This window comes from Leucopleurus acutus, assembly GCF_964270905.1.
Source record: "Leucopleurus acutus genome assembly, chromosome: 4".
In the NCBI taxonomy this organism is placed as follows: Eukaryota; Metazoa; Chordata; class Mammalia; order Artiodactyla; family Delphinidae; genus Leucopleurus; species Leucopleurus acutus.
This window is the reverse complement of record NC_139146.1, coordinates 86,807,631-86,826,931: the sequence shown is the minus strand read 5'-3', so window position 1 is coordinate 86,826,931 and position 19,301 is coordinate 86,807,631. Positions and strand designations below refer to the sequence as shown.

Here is a 19,301-nt window from a genome sequence, read left to right as displayed (position 1 = left end):
ATAGGGCTTCCCTGGTGGCACAGTGGTGGGGGGTCCGTGCAGGGGACATGGGTTCGTACCCCGGTCCAGAAGATCCCACATGCGGCAGAGCGGCTAGGCCCATGAGCCATGGTCGCTGGGCCTGCGCGTCTGGAGCCTGTGCTCCACAATGGGAGAGGCCACAACAGTGAGAGGCCCACGTAGCGCAAAAAAAAAAAAAAAAAAAAGGTAAGATAAAATATGGATTATGGCCTCCTAGAAAGTTCGAGCCTGGGTCGAAGGAAGCAGTCAATATTCAGCTCCAGCCAGTTTTTGACATGGAAAAATTATTACTCTGTATTACCAGATTCTGCAAATTATTTTAGGAGATAAATCAGAAGTCTGGAGTTTTTTAAATGTGAATTCTTCTGATATTTACAGCCTATCAACAAATTTGAAACATGCCTTAAAATATCTTCTTTGCCAAAAAAACACATTGAAGGGCTGGGTTTGCTAAAATAAAGAGATCACAAATGTGATTCTGTGTTACTGGAGAATGAATCATTCTGGCAAGCTAAGTGGAATCAACTTAAAAATTAACTTTTAAGCATAATGATATTTTTTAATTTCCTAATTATTTTATGTAGAAGAATTTTTAAAATTTACCACACCTTACTACATTCTGAAACACTAAATATAATGAATTTATATATATATATATATGTTATTTACAGTCATTGACAAATTTAAAGTAGTTCAGCACCATAAAATTATTTTCCTGAAATTGCTTTTTTTCCTGTTTCTGATTTTTATGTCTCCTATTAACCATATTGTTTTGCTTATGCATTTTTATGACTGCTTATCAGTCATAATGTTTTGTATGGATCTATTTTAAAAAGCTTTGTTTCCTGAGGGCAAGATATCTGATCTGTTTTAATCATTTTTGCATCTCCATCCATTAGTTTGGGGGCTTCACAACCATGCTTGTTCATTTCTCTAACTCTCCAGAGAAGCTCTGAATCAGTCATTTGTCTTGGGTAGATCGGCTCTTAATACCTCCTACATGATCATCACCATTCTATTTTATCCCTTTTCTCTCTTACATCTTTGCTTCATTTCCAGTGGTCTTTCTTTAGCCTAGACAAACCATCAGTTTTGCCCCATTCTATATTCTACAAATACTGTCTCATAATTTCCTGTTTCTTCAGCTACATCACCAGTTTTCTCCTACCAGTTACCATCAAATACTTAGATGAGCAACCGAAAAGATTTACATTTGTAGATTTTGCTCCATAACTTGTACATTCAACTTTCACCTCATTCACATCTTTTGTTCTTTCTTAGGTAATTGTAATTTGTTTCCTAATTGGTCTTTCCACTTCTAACAGTTTTCTAGGTCATTATCCACATTATTCTCAGAATTATTTTGCAAAAACTGTTGTGAGAAGCCATTTTACTGCAAAAACTATTTTAATTGTTTCATATTATATATGGAATAATATCCAAGGTCTTAACACAGCATTCAAGACCATTTCACAGCTTTCTGGGGAGATATTTCTGGCCTTACTTCTTGCCTCTCCTTATGTCTCATATACAACTTTTCCATTCCATAATTTCATGTCTTCATGTCTTTCCTTCTGACAGAGAATGCTCTCTCTTCACATTCTCTGACTTACAAACTCCTATGTATTTTCCAAGACAAAGTTGAAATTTGAACATTTCTGTGACAATATCCTCCAAGCCTCGGGTAGGTCTAGTGCTTGCTTATTTGGTGTGTTCTTTAAGAGAGTATTTACACTGATGCTGTATTTTAGTCAGTCATATGTTAATTAATTCATTTACTCAGTCAACAGTTATTTAAACTATGTAAATAAATGAATTTAATTTTATTACATAAGCTACTTAGACTTATTTACAAGTAACTAGATGTATTATTCTAGGCTCCTGGGATATAGCCCTCATGAAACTTACATTCTTTTAAGGGAAACAGATTTATAAGTGTACAGAGCTACAGAAACACAAACAATTGAAGACAAGTAGCAAAAAAAAAATCACGATAAAAAGTAAAATGTATAGTATTTACATTATATTATATGAAAAGAAGAAAAATAGGTAAAGGAAGTGGGGTAGGAAATGTCAGGAGGAGTACTGGGGAAGATGGCCAGGAAAAGCCTCACAGAAAAATTAAGTAGAGACATAAGAGAAGAGTGGGGAGTGGTCCATGCATTTACCTGGGGAAAGAATTCCGGACTGAGGAAAAGACTAATGGAAAGCTATCAGGTGGCAGCTCACCTGATAGCAAAAGGAATAGCAAGGAGGAATAGCAAAGAGGAATAGCAAGGAATAGCAAGGAGGAATAGCAAAGAGGCCAGCAGGACAGAGCAGGAACTAGACTGAGAATATACAGAACATGAGGTCAAAGAGGCAACAGGGGGCCTGATGATGTAAGGTATTTTAGGTCATTGTAATGACTTTTGGATTTTAATCTGGGAGTGTCAGGAAACCAATGAAAGGCAGTATGTAGAGGTGTTGTTGCTTTGAATGTTAAATAGTCTAAGAAAGTTGGGGAGAATATGTGACTGCTGCACTTCATTTTATAGTGAGAACAATTGCCATGGTTGAATATGTTTTGTCAGCTACATTCACAGGGGCAGAAGGTAGAATTCGGATTAACCTGGGATATGATTTAGGTAAGACAGTATAGTAAAATCAGAGACAAGTAGGGGATTTGAATATCTGTATACAAGTGTGATAATAGCAATTCCCTTGAAATTCAAAGTGGGAAAAGAGGGGCATATAGACATAAGGAATTCAAAGGCACTGAAACACTGACAGGATGGAACCACACCATCTTTGTCTTTTTTCTTTGTGTGACTTTTCAAGTCATCCAGTACAGTGCTTCTAAATGTGAGATGACTTTTCACTGTCCTGCCCCAGGAGACATTTGGAAATTTCTTGAGACATTTTGGGTTCTAATAACTGTGTGGTTGGTGCTACTGGCTTCTTATGGGTGAGGCCAGGGAAGTTGCTAAACATCCTACAACACACAGGATAACCCCCACAACAAAGAATTCTCCTGCCCAAAATATCAATAGCATGAAGGTTGAAAAATACTGGTCTAGTATGTGCTCAATAAATGTATCTTGAACTTGAGTGGTGATTCATATGTAAAGGGAGAGTAATTAGGATTAAGAGTGTGTCCTATGAATCAGGGTTCTGGGTTTTATGCTTTCATGGTGTCTGCTTGCTCACAGAACATATTTCTTATTCCCTGATTCTTGATTAACTTTATAAATTAATCTTAATAGCTATATTTCACATAGACAAGATGTTATTTTATTATATTTGGATAATCAAATGGAAAGAATTAAAATACTCCAACTATATAAATAATGCTAAGCTAAACTATCTATCCCTACCTAATAATTTGTCAGAATTAAGTAATTCTGTGTTCTGTTGTTCCTAAGTCTAAATTATTATATAAATCCTATTTATTTTCCTTCTCCCTGCCCCCATGTTTTAGAAGTTATTAAACAGTACCTCAAATATTTTTTAGGAAACTGAAGTTTTTAGTTAATAGCTCTATCTCTAAATAGCTATAGTATCCTGAAAAAATAATACAAATTCCCAGGTCCTCATTTTCCTCTTCTCTAAAATATATTTAAGACATCATATGGATGATATCTCTTAACTTTTTTTTTTTTTGGCGATGCCACACAGCTTGCAGGATCTTAGTTTCCTGACCAGGGATCAAACCCATGCCTGCCACAATGGGAACGCAGAGTCCTAATCACTGGACCACTAGGGAATTCCTGATATCTCTTCTAGTTCTTATTTTCTGAACATTTTTTGGTCCCTTTATTGTACTCTTTATCCAACTTTTCTATTGCTCTCTTTCTTGAGGGTATTACTTACATGGTTTCAGCTAGAATATATCCAAAACGAATGACTGCATATTTCAGATCCATCATTCAATATGGGAAAAAGCATTGGCTGAACAAATTCTGCTTATAACAAATAGTACTAGAACATCTTGCTTAGATTATATCTTGCTCCTCACCCAGGATTATCTTATAAAATTTCCCTGTACGAAATTCTCATTTTGCCTTATAAAAATGGTAACTCTTAAGTTATACATTGCAAAAGCTTGAGTTGCCCACATGGCACTTTGCTTCTTATTTGTCTTTGTGTTCTGAAGCTTACCTGGCCAGTGGCACCTGATGTCATCTTAAATCTCAGTCTTTTTAATGTTCCCTTGGACAAGCTCCTTTCTCTAGTGTATTGTTAGTGATTTCCTTGATCAAGGTTTTAACCTACTTTTCTGACCCAATTGAGTCCATAAATATAACAATTAATATAATTCAAACTTGGTGAGAGACAGTCATAAGGCAATGCTGTGTTTATTGCACAATATGTAAACTATCTTGCTGAGAAAATAAAAAGGAAGTATTGAATGAGTAGAGCATGCTTGCTTTTGTATTCCTTTTCTCAGAAATCACACTTTTTTGGCTGTGGCCTTGGCAACCAAGAGCTAACACATAAAGGCACATGGAGCAGCCAAGGCCTTTTTTAGTTAAACCTATGACACTGAAGTCATTTCATCATTTCTTTTCATGGCTTCCTCCTGGCTCCCTATGAACAGTCTTAAAATGAAGATTAGCTGAATAATTCAAATACATAGCAGACATTGACTTGGGTTTTCTAAGCAATACAAAACTTGTATGATAGTCAGGTGTGTTCCTCTCCCACACACATCTAGCATGATATGAATGCGAAGTATATTGTGAAGAAAAATTATTAATTATGCTAAAGTGCTTACTTTAGAAGGGCATCTATCTGTCCTGAAGCCCTGAATATATCTATTACAGGCAATGAATAGAAGAAACAAACCTTCTAAAAATGAGTAGTGTCAAATACAACTACATTTATGAACATCAATTGCTAAAGAGGCAAAGAAACTTGAAGACTGCTTTTGTAAATGGGCACCTAAAAAGTACTTTTGAGGTCTGACTCAGACTCTATTGTAGTACTTTGGGTAAGACCCTCCTCCTGTTTGGGTTTTCATTTTATTTCTTCCTTCCTTCCCTCATTTGTCCTTCCATGTATACTAGCTGATAAATATTGACTCACTGTAAAAGATATGAGGCCAAACCTGGGCTGCCCCATTTTAATAAATTTGTACCACTATCATTCATTTTGTAGAAGTATTCTCTAAATGTTACTTTCTGTCTTAATACCCTTCAACAAATCCGCACTATCTAGAGAATAAAATTTAGGTTCCTTAGGATCATTATATGCTTTGCCCATCATTATCTGACCCCTTTCTCTTTCTCTCTTCTTATCTCCATTTACTCCCTACTCCTTGCAATTCATGACCCAGATTCGCTACTTGATTTAATTGTAGTGTCTTCTTTCTCATATTCAAGACCCTATTCTTCCTTTCTTTTTAGCCTATAACTCTCTTCCCTCTTTGGGTCTAAGCTACCGTCATGGACTTGTTAGCTTGTCATTTTCTGCATTATAGCATAAAACACTACAGCTATTCTGGTTAGCACGAAATTGTGTCCTTTGTGTGGCTTGTGTCTCTCTGGTGTCTATTAGGATTTCCCCACAATTAAGATCTTGAAGACCCACCAAGTACTAAGAGACTTTATTGTGGTTACAATAACTTGGGGACTGGGCCAGAACATCACTGTCCCCCAGCCAATGTCTGTAAGTACTGGACAGTTTCACTTCCTTTATCAGATTGTGAATTATTCCCTTGTTAAAATGATCCCCAGAATTTCTGGGGACAGATAAGAGGAAGAATTCATTTTCTAATCATGCAGACTTCTTGGAATTCAAACTCACTATTGATTTTATTTCAACCACAAAATTAGCATGCCATTAAATACTGTATATAAAGAGCCACAAAAGCAGACCATTATCCACTCAGCTCCTTCTTCACTTCTTTTCCTCTACTTCAGAAAAAAGGTAAGAATTTCAGATAATTCAATATATCCTCTCCTCATCTTTATTTCAAACTAAGTTGAGATATAGAAAGAATATAATTACTTAAAATATATCTTTAAACGTTAGAGTATTTAAGATAGTTCTAACAATATTTTTAGCACTTAGCTTGAAAAAATAGAAGTACCTATAAAGATTTGATAAAAATTATAATGACAGCATATGTTTTCTGAGTCTAACAAAATGTAGTAACAGTGATTGCTATTTTCTTTAGTACATGACTAGTTAACAGGCTATATTAAAAGATCTATTTCTTGAAGTAAATATTTTTTATTTTTTAATTTTTTTAAACATCTTTATTGGAGTATAATTGCTTTACAATGGTGTGGTAGTTTCTGCTTTATAACAAAGTGAATCAGCTATACATACACATATGTTCCCATATCTCTTCCCTCTTGCGTCTCCCTCCCTCCCACCCTCTCTATCCCACCCCTCTAGGAGATCACAAAGCACCAAGCTGATCTCCCTGTGCTATGCGGCTGCTTCCCACTAACTATCTATTTTACGTTTGGTAGTGTATATATGTCCATGCCACTCTCTCACTTTGTCCCAGCTTACCCTTCCCCCTCCACATATCCTCAAGTCCATTCTCTAGTAGGTCTGTGTCTTTATTCTCGTCTTACCCCTAGGTTCTTCACTGAGAAAGTGTTAGCCAACAAATAGTTTATAGAAGTAGCATACTGAGTCAAGAAATAGAGTAGTCAAGAAATGGACAATATTTTTAGAAGAAGAGTGTATTTATCAAAATTGTTTAGAACATCCAAATTCCCAGTTTATCATTTAGTTTATACTATTTAAAAATATTAAAATAGATACATGAAACACAGAATTAAGTTAAAAAGAAACAAAGTGTTTTACTTTGTACAAAAATTCTAGATCTGACAGAGATGACCAGGAAACAAAAATTAAGGAAATATATGATCTGAAAGAAAGAATAGCTCAAAGTATATTAGTCAATAATAAAATTCTTGCTTGAAAATCTGTATATAAAATGTTAATTATAAAATAAAGAAAATGTAATAATATTTTCCTACTTGTAATGAATTCTAGTATAGTACCATACTCTTTTTTTGAGTCATGACAATAAAAAATTATTTAGAAATTTATAGAAGTGTTAGGTAAAGTAAAACTAATATAGAATTAGCACCCATGAGAAAAATCTAGAAAAAAATTTTTTAATTTAGTTTGAAAATCTGGGATTGAAGATTGTGTGTCAAGGGATATTGGTGACACAAACATTATTTTTTACAAGAACTTATAGAAATGCAACAAGACCAACCATTTAGTACATTTTGGTGAAAAGTGATAACATATTTTATGTTATGCTCCAAGGAGAAGTAGCCTAGAGTGGGGATTGGACCAAAGAACCTGACACCTTGGTAAATCATCAAGGGATAAGTACACATTTTTATGGAGGGAAAATAAACAGAGTGTGTGATCTCTAAAATTATGTGCGACAAATGAGAAGAGATGGCATTAGGCATGTGGGGATGAAGATTGAGAGGTGGATATACATGAAGAAGAGATAGTTCAATCAGTCCAAGAAAATGTCTGTATAAGTGGAGCAAATAAAAGAAATGCTAAAATGAAAATGGTGGTCTTATTGGAAATAAAGATATGAATAAGATATGAATAATATAAAAATAAAATATGATCTTCTTCTTTGTATACATTTTCTTTGATCAGTTGCCTCTCAATAGAACTGAAGCTCCAACAGGACTGAGACCTTAATATTTTGCTCACTGCTAAAATCCCAGCACCTAAGCAATGTCTGACAATAAAAGGTGCTAAATAAATATATATATTTTAAAATTTTATTTTTATTTATTTTTGGCTGCATTGGGTCTTCGTTGCAGTGTGCAGGCTTCTCATTGTGGTGGCCTCTCTTGTTGTGGAGCATAGGCTCTAGGCGTGTGGGCTTCAGTAGTTGTGGCACGTGGGCTCAGTAGTTGTGGCTCGCAGGTCTAGAGCGCAGGCTCGGTAGTTGTGGTGCACGGGCTTAGTTGCTCCGTGGCATGTGGGATCTTCCCGGGTCAGGGCTCGAACCCATCTCCCCTGCATTGGCAGGCGAATTCTTAACCACTGCACCACCAGGGAAGCCCCTAAATAACTATTTTTGAATAAATGAATCAACTAATTAATCTCTCTGTAAATATTTGTAACTTTTTTTCTGTCTTTCTAAAAAGCCCTCATAAGTACCATGAATGAGATGAAAACGAATAAAGTAGCATAGGGCTGTTAGCTGAAAATATCTGAATGGCTGGCAATGAAATATAAACTTGGTATGTAAGATTAAGGAGCCATAGTAGATTTTGACCTTGGTCATACGATAAAACTTCTATTAGTATTTTTTCTACAATACAGACATTTTCTTCTTCTTTTTTTTTCTTTTTTTGGTCATGCCATGTGGCATGCGGCATCCTAATTCACCAACCAGTGATTGAACCACACCCCCTGCAGTGGAAGCATGGAATCTTAACCACGGGACCACCAGGGAAGTCCCCAGACATTTTTGTTTTACATTATCTTTGGTTTCTTTTAAAGGAAAGTAATCCTACCTAAATAAGAAAATGCATTAGATTGACAAGTAATATACCATTTCCTCATTTCCCCATTCACAGGACTTAATAGCCATGAAGGTCCTCATCCTTGCCTGCTTGTTGGCTCTTGCCCTTGCAAGAGAGGTAAGTACAGAAAAATATCTTGAAATAACTAAGAAATAGTACTATCTGCCTATTTGCAGAATGTAGTATTACCAACATTTTAAATGTATAAATAATGCAGGATCCCAGATTTTTTTTTTGACTTCTAAGAAAATCATTTACATTCACCCACTATCTCAACAGAATCCTATAGGACCACAAATCTGGGTCAAATTCTTCTACAGTATTGTGCCACCAGTACCTAAAGGAAAAGCAAACAGACCAATAAGCAGCAGACAAACAAGAAGAAACACACATAAGAACAAAAACATGAGTAATATTGCACAAATACAATTGCATGCATGTGCAATCTTGATAAATATATCTTATTCCAGTGAAGAAATATACATATCTCTTACTCTAGGGAACTGGGCTGATTCTTACCTGTGTATATTCAACAGAGGATGGTACTCCAGAAGATGAATAATCATAAACATATTCATAATCATAATAAAAAGTGTTCAATACAAATTAAAATAACTCCTTTTCTGTTACCCATAAAAAAGACTCTTCATTAAGGTAAAATAAAAATCTACCAATAAAATGGTACTAAATTTGAAAGCCGTAAAAGCAATTACAAGTCTTTCAAAAGACATATAACATTTTTTATTTCTCAAATTTGTGAAATAGCTCTCCATAAGGAAGGTAAAAATTAGGTAGGAAAAATGTTTAATAATGGGTTAGCTATGGGAACTAAAATGGTGTTGTTTTTTCTCTATAGAAAGAAGAACTCATTGTATCCAGTGAGGTAAGATATTTTTCTTCAGAGAAAAATTTCCAACCATAAAGTAATAACACTTTCTGATGATCTAGTAGGAGACTCAACTGATTATTGATTTCTTTTTTCCTTTACAGACTGTGAAAAGCCTTTCAAGCAGTGAGGTAAGACAACCTTCATTCGGAGGCAATTTCCCAAATTTAGAACAAAAAAATACTGTACTTTCTTTTTGTATTACATTAGGGCAGTTAAGCCAATGTAGCTATGTTCTGACAGGTAACTAATGTAAATTTCCACTGTATATGTTTAAAGACAGAATAAATGTCTAGAAGATTTAGTATTCTAGCAGTTTCTAAGTTTGCCTGCTACTTAAATTGTGTCACTGTGCCTTGCTTTTTTTTTTTTTTTTGATGAACTATACATACAGTCCTCTTTTCTATCTTGAACTCTATGTTAACCTCTTTCCCTGTTTTGACATTTATTGAGCACTTTCTGTATCAGACTTTGACTAGGAGCTGTGGTACAAACTGGAAAGAGGGATGCCCTTAGTAAAGAGTGGAGAGACATGCAAATGGACATATTTTGTTATTGTAATAGCAATCTAGTAAATAAGAGGCAGTGAGAATTAGTGTAGTCCTAAATCTGCCTGGGGGAGTCATGTAGAAATTAATGCTTGCACCACTCTTTTTTGGGTCTGTTATCACCTGTTAGTTAAATGGTACATCAATATACTTTGTCTCTTTGCAAAGGTTATAAGGTCCTTAGGGGAGGGTATGTATTTCTTACAATTCGTTTGAAACCTAAACATAACAAGGGAACTAAGAATGATTAACAAATGCATCAATGGTTATTATCATATATATTCAATGACTATTCTTCTAGAACTAGATGAGGGTATTAGAGATCATTTGTTGTCATAAGAAGGGAACAGGGTGATAAAGAGAAATTAGCTTCTGTTAAATGCCTCTTTTGGTATTATGCTCACTAATTTTCTTTTCTTTCTTGACTGCATCATCTGTTCTTTTATACATAGATTTATTCAGAATAGTGTAACATAAAGTTTCAGCAATTAAAATAATGATATTATCAAACAATATGTCTGCATTAACCTATTAAATGTCTTCATTTTCTGATGTATGTTGACAACTAAGAATAGTTCATTAAAACTAAACGTGATTTTATTTTTTTCTTCCAAAGGAATCTGTTATGCACATCAATGAGGTAAAACCGTCATATTTAAATGTACATATATTCAAAATTTCCTGTTTGGTTTTTACAAATAATAACAATTCTTTATGTGTAATTGTTTTTTAGCAGAAAATTGAGAAGTTTAAACATGAGGAACAGCAGCAAACAGAGGTAATTTTTTCATGATTAGTGTATTTTGAAAATTATAATGAAATATAATACATGAAAACATACTTATAATAATTATGTCCAGTCTAAAGAATGGTAATAATATAAACATCAGTGGAAGAAATTAAACTTTGAGAAGGTGAAAATATTTTTAAAGACTTAAACACATTTTTAAACACATAATCAGCTTCCAGAATTTAGAATAAATTCCTAAGAATAACTATTGGTTTATTCATTTTACTAACAGTATACCTGTATTCAATAAGTGCACATTGGTAGGAACATTTCTGGATAGGGGACTGTGATCCCCTTATTCTCAAGATGGGTATGGTGAGGAAAGAGAGGAGGGAAGGAATGTGGCAAAAATCCTAATTTATCAGCTGTATAACCTTGGCTCCAAGTTTATCTGTACCTCAATTTCTTCACCTGTAAATTGAGAATATTCATAAATCCCCAGGATTGATGAGCTGGCACACAGTGAATATTCAGTGATTTTACATTAGCATTCTGTAGCTTTTATACTCACATTTATGAATGTGTGAAGTTCCTAAAAGTATTTCCATTACACAGATGAGAGAAGTGAGGTACAGAACAATTGAGTACACAGTTGTGTGGCAATATCACATAGTTATTAAATAGCAGAGCTTGCTTAAAAATAAGAATTGGGAACAGCATAAAATTATGTAAATAAATTACTTTTGTGGTAACATACTTACTCTATTGTGATATTTAAGCTTTCCTGTTTTACTAATGAAGTTAGATTGTCTGGAACTTACACCAAATATTTGCTAAATCAAAATGAATTTACAAATTGATGCCTCTTTAAAGACTCAAGATTACCACCTTCTACCAAGGGAAGTAGTGCTAGAAGTTTGCTGTTGTTAAATAATTCCTTGAATTAAGAAAACAAACTAAGACTTACTTTTCATTAAAACAAAAAAAATAAACCTTGGAGTTATCCCTTTAAGTCTTTTTAAAATAGATCTTCATTCATTATATGAAAACAATTTTGACTATTATCAACACATTGTTGAAAAGTCTGTACCCTCTGAAGACCAAAGTATATAGCTACAGCTCTGCAGGCAACTCAGGAAAAGGTGAAACAAGTCTTGAAATCTCCAAACATTGATTTCTTTTGGCTCTGTGGATTTACCTATGAAGGAAGTGGCTTAATGAGAAATCCCTTAGTGGGCATTTTACTCATTAATCTTCACAGGACCCCAAATAGTTTCTTAACCAAAGTAAGGGAAAGATTTTCTTTCTCTCTTTTCACTGAATTATTGTTCAAAAGAGAGGAGGTTAATTCATCATGAATGACAATTATAACTGAGTTACAGACGCAAAGACTATTTTTCCTTCTTTCCAGGATGAACGCCAGGATAAAATCCACCACTTTTCCCAGCCACAGCCTCTAGTCTATTCCTACACTGGGCCAATCCCTTACCCTATTCTTACACAAAACATCCTGCCTCTTGCTCAGCCCCCTGTGGTGGTGCCTTTCCCTCAGCCTGAAATAATGGAAGTCCCCAAAGCTAAGGAGACTATCCTTCCTAAGCATAAAGAAATGCGCTTCCCTAAATCTCCAGTAGAGCCCTTTATTGAAAGCCAGAGCCTGACTCTCACTGATCTTGAAAATCTGCACCTTCCTCTGCCTCTGCTCAAGTCCTTGATGCACCAGCCTCCCCATCGTCTTCCTCCTACCCCCATGTTTCCTCCTCAGCCACTGCAGTCCCTTTCTCAGCCCAAAGTCCTGCCTATTCCCCAGCAAGTGGTGCCCTACCTCCAGAGAGATATGCCCATCCAGGCCCTTCTGCTGTACCAGGAGCCTGTACTTGGTCCTATCCGGGGGCTCTACCCTGTTATTGTAAGTCCAAATTTACTAATTGTGCTGTTTCACTTATGATGTTTCTATGATGTTAGAGTAATTGAAAGCTCTAGAATAAAAGAGAAAATGAATAATGAATGGTTCCAAAATGCGTATAGTTTAGATCAGTGGTTCTCAACATTAGCTACAAATAGAATAACCTGGAGAACTTCCCACACACACACACCTAAATCTCAATGTCTAGGCTTACCCATGGAGATTCTGATATAATTGTTCTTTCTATGTAGAAGAAACTGAATATTGGGAAGAAATAATTTCAGGGACTATGATTTAACTGGTCTGTTGATAATTTAGATAAAGAGGATTAAGGTGTACTAAAGCCAGAATTAAATTTGATAACCTCATTTGGTTGGGAATAACAAACCTAAGAAAGTTTGTTATTTTCTACAATTTTGAAGTTTTGCTTGTGCACAATTATTTCCCCACATGCCTCATTTCACATCTTGTTTTTGATGTATGAGCATATGAGGGCAAAATACTGAGGTGTTTATTTCAATACTCATGAAATTCTTAGGGAAAGTGTTCTTGCCAAAAGGTGAATTGTATATTTATTCATTTATTTTTTAATTGTTAAGGTCTAAGAGGATTTCAAAATTAATGCCCCCTCCTCACTTTTGGTAAGCTTTAGGAGTTTCAGATAGGCTGATCATTTTTATAGTTAATATCTTATTACATTTCATTTTCCTGGATAAGCCCCAAATAGTGGCAACTTCCATCAATATACCAACTTAATTATTAATTATCAATTTATTCTCAATGACTGACTATTAATTATGCACCTGAAATTTTGTATCTTTTATATTTCAAATAATTCAAAATTGTATGTATGTGCTGTTGACAGATTTGATTATTTTTCTTTCAATTGCCTATATCCTTATGCTTGATTATCATCATTTTTAGGAAAAACTGAAAATAATTTCTACTTTTGTAAACATGTTAGAGCTTATTCTAAAGATCAACTGCATTCACATTTCTAACTTAGGCTTTATGAACTTCAATTAGTTATCAGTTAAAATTTATATATTGTCTTTTAATTTATGAGTAAAAATACAGTTTCTTATTCCAGACATAAGGCTTAAAAAGGGAATAGAATATAGTTTTGAGATTCTTAAGATGTGAATACTCTTGTGATCATGATCCAGTAGACATAAAACAATTCCAAGTGAGCTGATATTTGGTCCTAGAGGAACTTTTATATGCCTCCAAGATAGGGCACAACATGGTGCATTTGTAATAAAATTTCTCTTATGAATTAGTCCCACCAAAATTACAAATGGGGAGAGATGAAGAGTTATACCATATAACTAATTCTATATTTGTTCTCTATTCCACAGAATTGACTGTGACTGGAAATGTGGCAACATTTCAATCCTTGCATCATGCTACCAAAATAGTTTTTAAATGAATCAACATGGAAAAATATGCAACTTTATTCCTTTATTTATTTTATGCTTTATATGGCATTCATCTTAATTTGAATTTGACTTATAAACTCTATATTTTCAAAAGTTTAATTCAACAAAATTTCAACTTTAAGTGGGAAATACCATAAACATATCAAAAATATGTATAAAAATAATTTCTGGATTTGTGTTTATTATTTCTTTAAGAATCTCTTTCCTAACCAGTCATTTCAATAAATTAATCCTTAGGCATATTTAAGCTTTCCTGTCTTTATTATAATTTTTCAGATGTAATTGGCCTCTTTATTTTTAACTTAAAGTTATTATTGGCATTAAAAATAGCCGTGGAAAAATTGAAATTGAATAGAATGCTTTGAATTGAATACCAGAGGATATCAAAAGGTGGAGGAAAAGATAGGGTGATCATATGCTGCATATACTCTAGAAAGTCTTGGTTTATACCTATTATTTCAGTTGAACTATTACACTTGTGCCTTTCACTTTCAGAAGTATTCAGCATTAGCTGTTAAATTTTATGGTCATAAATTAGGAATTTATGACCTAATTTATTTATGACCTAATAAATAGGAAAAAAAAGCTTCAAATGTGATATCTGAATCACAGCTCTATAATGTGGTAGCTAAATGGTGCTGCATGTTAGTCTCTAAGAGGTTCCATTTCTACATCTATAAAATAGTCAATTTAAGGGGTTTTATTGAAGTTGTAATGTGAATAGTGCACTACACGGTACATGATAGGTGTTCCTGGTTGCCCCATGTTCCTGACTTCACTTACACCAGAGCAGCAAGAGCCAGTATCACAATCAGAATGAGCTGAGTTATGTGATTTTAGCAATTAATACACAAGAGAGCAGACTTATGTGAAGCTCTGATATCTATTGTCTCTGTCTGTGGAGTAATTATTTCATCATGATGAATTATCTGTCTACCAAATCCTACCTTTTTATACACAATTCCATCCCTTTGAGTTTACACAATGACTTGTCTAATTTCATCTTTCCTGCATCCTCAATGTTTTCCTCACCACAGGATCAAGTCCAAGCTGTGCTTAGGCATAATATCTCCTATTTTTAAAGAAAAATTCCATCCTTGACAGTTCTTGGTTACTCTATGACGGCTATCATAAAAGAAGTATCCAAACTGCTGTGTCCATTTTTTCACTTGTTATTCTCTCATTAGCTTGCTCCAATCAAGATTTTATTCCTATGGAAACCACTTTTTTGAAGATTACCAATAACTTTTATCTTACTAATCTGTGTTCATTTTACCCAGCCTCTCAGTGTTATTTCGTAGAGTTGACCATTCCTTCTTTTTTGAAATATCACACTTCTTTTCGTTTGAAATCCTAAACCTGATAAGCCTTTGGTTTCTCTCTTAACTCACTAGCCACTTGTTTGCAGTCTCCCTTTTGGCATTTTCTCCTTTTTCAAAACTTTAAAGGTTGGACTACCCTAGAAGTTAGCCTTACTTTTGTTGATGTTGTTCAGTTCCAAGGCTTTAAGTCCATTCATGAGCTCAGAGCTTCCACATGTATGTCTCCAAACTTACTTCTTTTCTGAACCCCAAACTCACGTACTCAACTGCATTCTTTGCCTCCACATCTGAGTACCTAATTAATATCCCAAATGTGATATGGCTAAGCACAAAGTTTTGTCTGAATCCAGTCCCCAACTTGCTCAAAATTTAATTGGGCATATTTCAATAACAAGGGCAACTGATGTAGTAGTATGTAGGCAATAGACCTGAATAGGCACTTCACCAAAAGAGGTTATCTTAATGGTCAATAAATATATAAAAAGTGCTCAACATCATTAGTCCTCAGAAAAAAATGCAAATTAAAGATACTGAATAATATCATGACACAACCACCAGAATGACTGAAATGATAAGAATTGGTAATACCAAGTATTTGCAAAAACAAGCAAACAAAAGGAATGAAAAGCAGAGCTAAAATAAATGTTAACTGGTACAAGCAACTTGGAAACCTGCATTAGTCTTTGTCGAAGATCAGCATCTGCTTATCTTATGACTAGCAGTTTCACTCTTAGGTATATAACCAAAATAAATAAATAAATAAATATATATATATATAATATATTTATATATGTTTGCTCTAAAGACATTTATACATATATACATATACACATATATGCTGTAAAACATTTAACCAATATTCTTAGCAACGTTATTATTAATATCCCAAACTAAAATCAACATAAGTGTGAATTAACAGTATTTTGTATAAATAAATTGTGGTATACAATGCAAAGGGATATTATACTGTAATTAACATGAATGAGTTACTGTCACACAAAACAACGTGGATGAATTTTATATAAATAACACTGAATGACAGTAACTGGACACAAAATATAGTGGAATGTACAACCCCATAAATAGAATCTATTAGAATCTATGAGCAATTAATATCTGATGAGATAAACTAGACTATTGGTTATCTGAGGGAAGGTAGAACTTGATAGGGAATGTGAGAAAGTGCTCTCAGGTATTAGTGAAATTCTTTCCCTTAGCCTGTAAGATGAGTACTCTGTGGTAATTCATTTAGATGTGGGCACTCAGTACATTGCCTACCTTCTTCCTTTTCCCTGTGGTTGGGGCCTCACCAATGCAGAATCAATTATTTGCTTTTGGACTTGAATGTAATTACATACTAGGGCATAAAACCTGGTTTCCTCAGAAGCTGTGGAATAGTTGGTTAATGCTGCTGTGAAACGCATAGTTTTAGCCCCCACTGGGCTGAAATTTTTAAAATGAGAAGCAGGAGGTAAGAGAGAACTTGCACATTAATTCTCCCTTCTTTTATTTTCTGTATATTATTCAGAGGTGGTCATTACACAATAATCACCTTCCATTTTTAATAGCTAAAACAATTCAGAGGACCCAAACAGTTTATATTAACAGAACAGCTTTATTACAGGCAGAAGATAGAGAACAACAACAGGAGAAGGGTATGCACTGAAATCTAAGGAGCAAACATTATTTATCCTTCCACTGCTTGGTATCAAAAGATATGTTTCATATTCACATGTTAAACCATAATTGAGGGTGTGCAAAGTACCTCAATACCAGGAAGCTCAAAAATATTTGTTGTGAGGATCTCTTACAATAAGCTAGTCATACAGGCATATTCTAGCTACATGACTAGTTTTAACCGTTGAAAGCCAAACCCCAATTTGCTCCTCCACTCCTAGATTCCACTGAAATCTGGTGCAAACCATATTCAACTATTACTAAACAATGTTGACAGGCTGATATATCCTGCTGGAAGCAACTCACAGACATATGGTTACAGAATACAATTTACTTTCAGTTATTAAATATCATAGTGTTGGCCAAGGGTCAGTAACTCTGAAGACAAACATACAGCCAATCCAGACCAGCTGAGATTAACCCACGGTATGCACAGCCTTTCTGGAAAAATATTATGTGCTGATAAAGCACACCTGCTGATTATCCTTCAACTTGTAGTGAAGTTGTTCTTGCATTGCTTTCATCTTTCCTTACCTCCATTTACATAGGGTACAGGCATATACATAATTTATAATTGCTTCCAAACAAATTTCAGTAAACAATCAATCTAAATAGAAGCAGAAGTTGTAGACATTTATAAATGTTTATTATATAAACACAAAATGAATAAACATAAAATATTGTAACAAAGTTGATACCGAATTTAAAGAAATACTTTAACATGACAGAATGTATTTTCTCTTTAATAAGTACCAGTTAGATTGAAGAAATGCCTGAGTCTTTGAGAGAACCAATATGAAAACTGATCTAACTATACTACAAAAATACTGAATTTTCTGTATCAGTGACTATAGTGTATGGAACTTTTTCCCCTCAAAAGTTATGTTCAAGTCCTAAGCCCTGGTACCGGTGAATGTGACGTTTTTTGGAAATAGGTTGTTTGTAGGTGTAATCAAGTTAAGATAAGGTCATACTGGATTAGAGTATGGGACCTAAATCCAATGACTGTGGTTCTTATAAGAAAAGGGAAATTTGGACAGAGACATACACAGATATACACAGAGGAAAGATAGCCATGAGAAGGCAGAAGCAGAAAGTGGAGTGATGTAATTATAAGATACAACCACAAATTATGGATGCCAAGAATTTTTGGCAACCACCAGAAGCTCCGAAGAGGCAAGGAAGGATCTCTAGAGCCTTCAGAGGGGAGATGGCCCTAACCAATACATTGATTTCTGTCTTCTAGCCTCCAGACTTTGAGAAAATAAATTTCTGTTGTTTTAAGCTACCCAGTTTATGTTTTTGAGTTATAGCAATCCTAGGAAACAAATACAATGAAATGTACAAAATTTGGTTACATTTTGTTCAAAAATCAGCTGAAAATCTTTGATCAAATTATTTAACAAGTAGAGATCCAAAAAAGTTCTGCCTTACTAAAATTATTAAGAGCAAAGCTTGCAAATGGGAAGACATTGAAATTTATTCCCCATGGAAGAAATTTTTTTGAAATAATGAAATCTCAAATAACATATAAAATTTAATTTTGAACTTCTACAATTGCAATTTGGTATATCTTAAAATGTAGCTAGAATATTTTAATTGCTTTTGGATGAAGAAGTGACTATATGTTCCAAGCCAAGAATATCATGATACCACAATCCCTTATCTCCAATGGGAGAGGTTCTTGAACCTAACAGAAAAATTAACATTCCTCTATTGATGCATAGACACTCAGAGAAACTGCAATATTATCACTTCCTCTAGGATTATAGGACCTGAATGATCATAAACCCCTGAGATGTGGGCTACCCACATCTACAAAGTAAGTCAGTCCATGGAATAATGATGGTGAAGTTTGAACAAAAGTGTTAATGACTACCTTCAAGTTCCTAAATCCCACTGTACTCTACTCTTGCAATTTTTATTTGCATAAATTAATAAATTCCTTTCTTCTTTGCATTATTTTGAGATAAGATTTATTTATGTCACTTGGAACCATAAGATTCCTGACAGAAGAGAACCAAGTTTCTGTACCTCATGGTTCTATGTTAGTGGATCTTTCACCACTTATGACCATACAGCTTATATTTTTGAAAAAAAATCCAAGATGGAGTTTTTGAATTATAAAATTAATGTTTTAGTTCAGGATTTCATAACAAAACACCACAGAATGAATGGCTTAAACAACAAACATTTATTTTTCACAGTTCCAAAGGCTAGGAGTCCAAAATCAAGGTGCCAGCAGATCTTGTCTGATGA

The 19,301-nt window shown here is 34.3% G+C and overlaps 1 protein-coding gene across 1 annotated transcript; it reads left to right on the top strand.

The window, feature by feature from the left end:
• Positions 1 to 8,600: 8,600 nt before the first annotated feature.
• On the top strand, positions 8,601 to 12,646 carry CSN2 (casein beta; the record flags this gene model as incomplete). The annotated part of the gene is made up of 6 exons (XM_082838156.1): positions 8,601 to 8,651; positions 9,391 to 9,417; positions 9,525 to 9,551; positions 10,585 to 10,608; positions 10,705 to 10,746; positions 12,110 to 12,646. The coding sequence occupies 6 exons, from the start codon at positions 8,601 to 8,603 to the stop codon at positions 12,644 to 12,646; spliced, it is 708 nt and encodes a 235-aa protein (XP_082694282.1).
• Between the last annotated feature and the right edge of the window lie 6,655 nt (positions 12,647 to 19,301).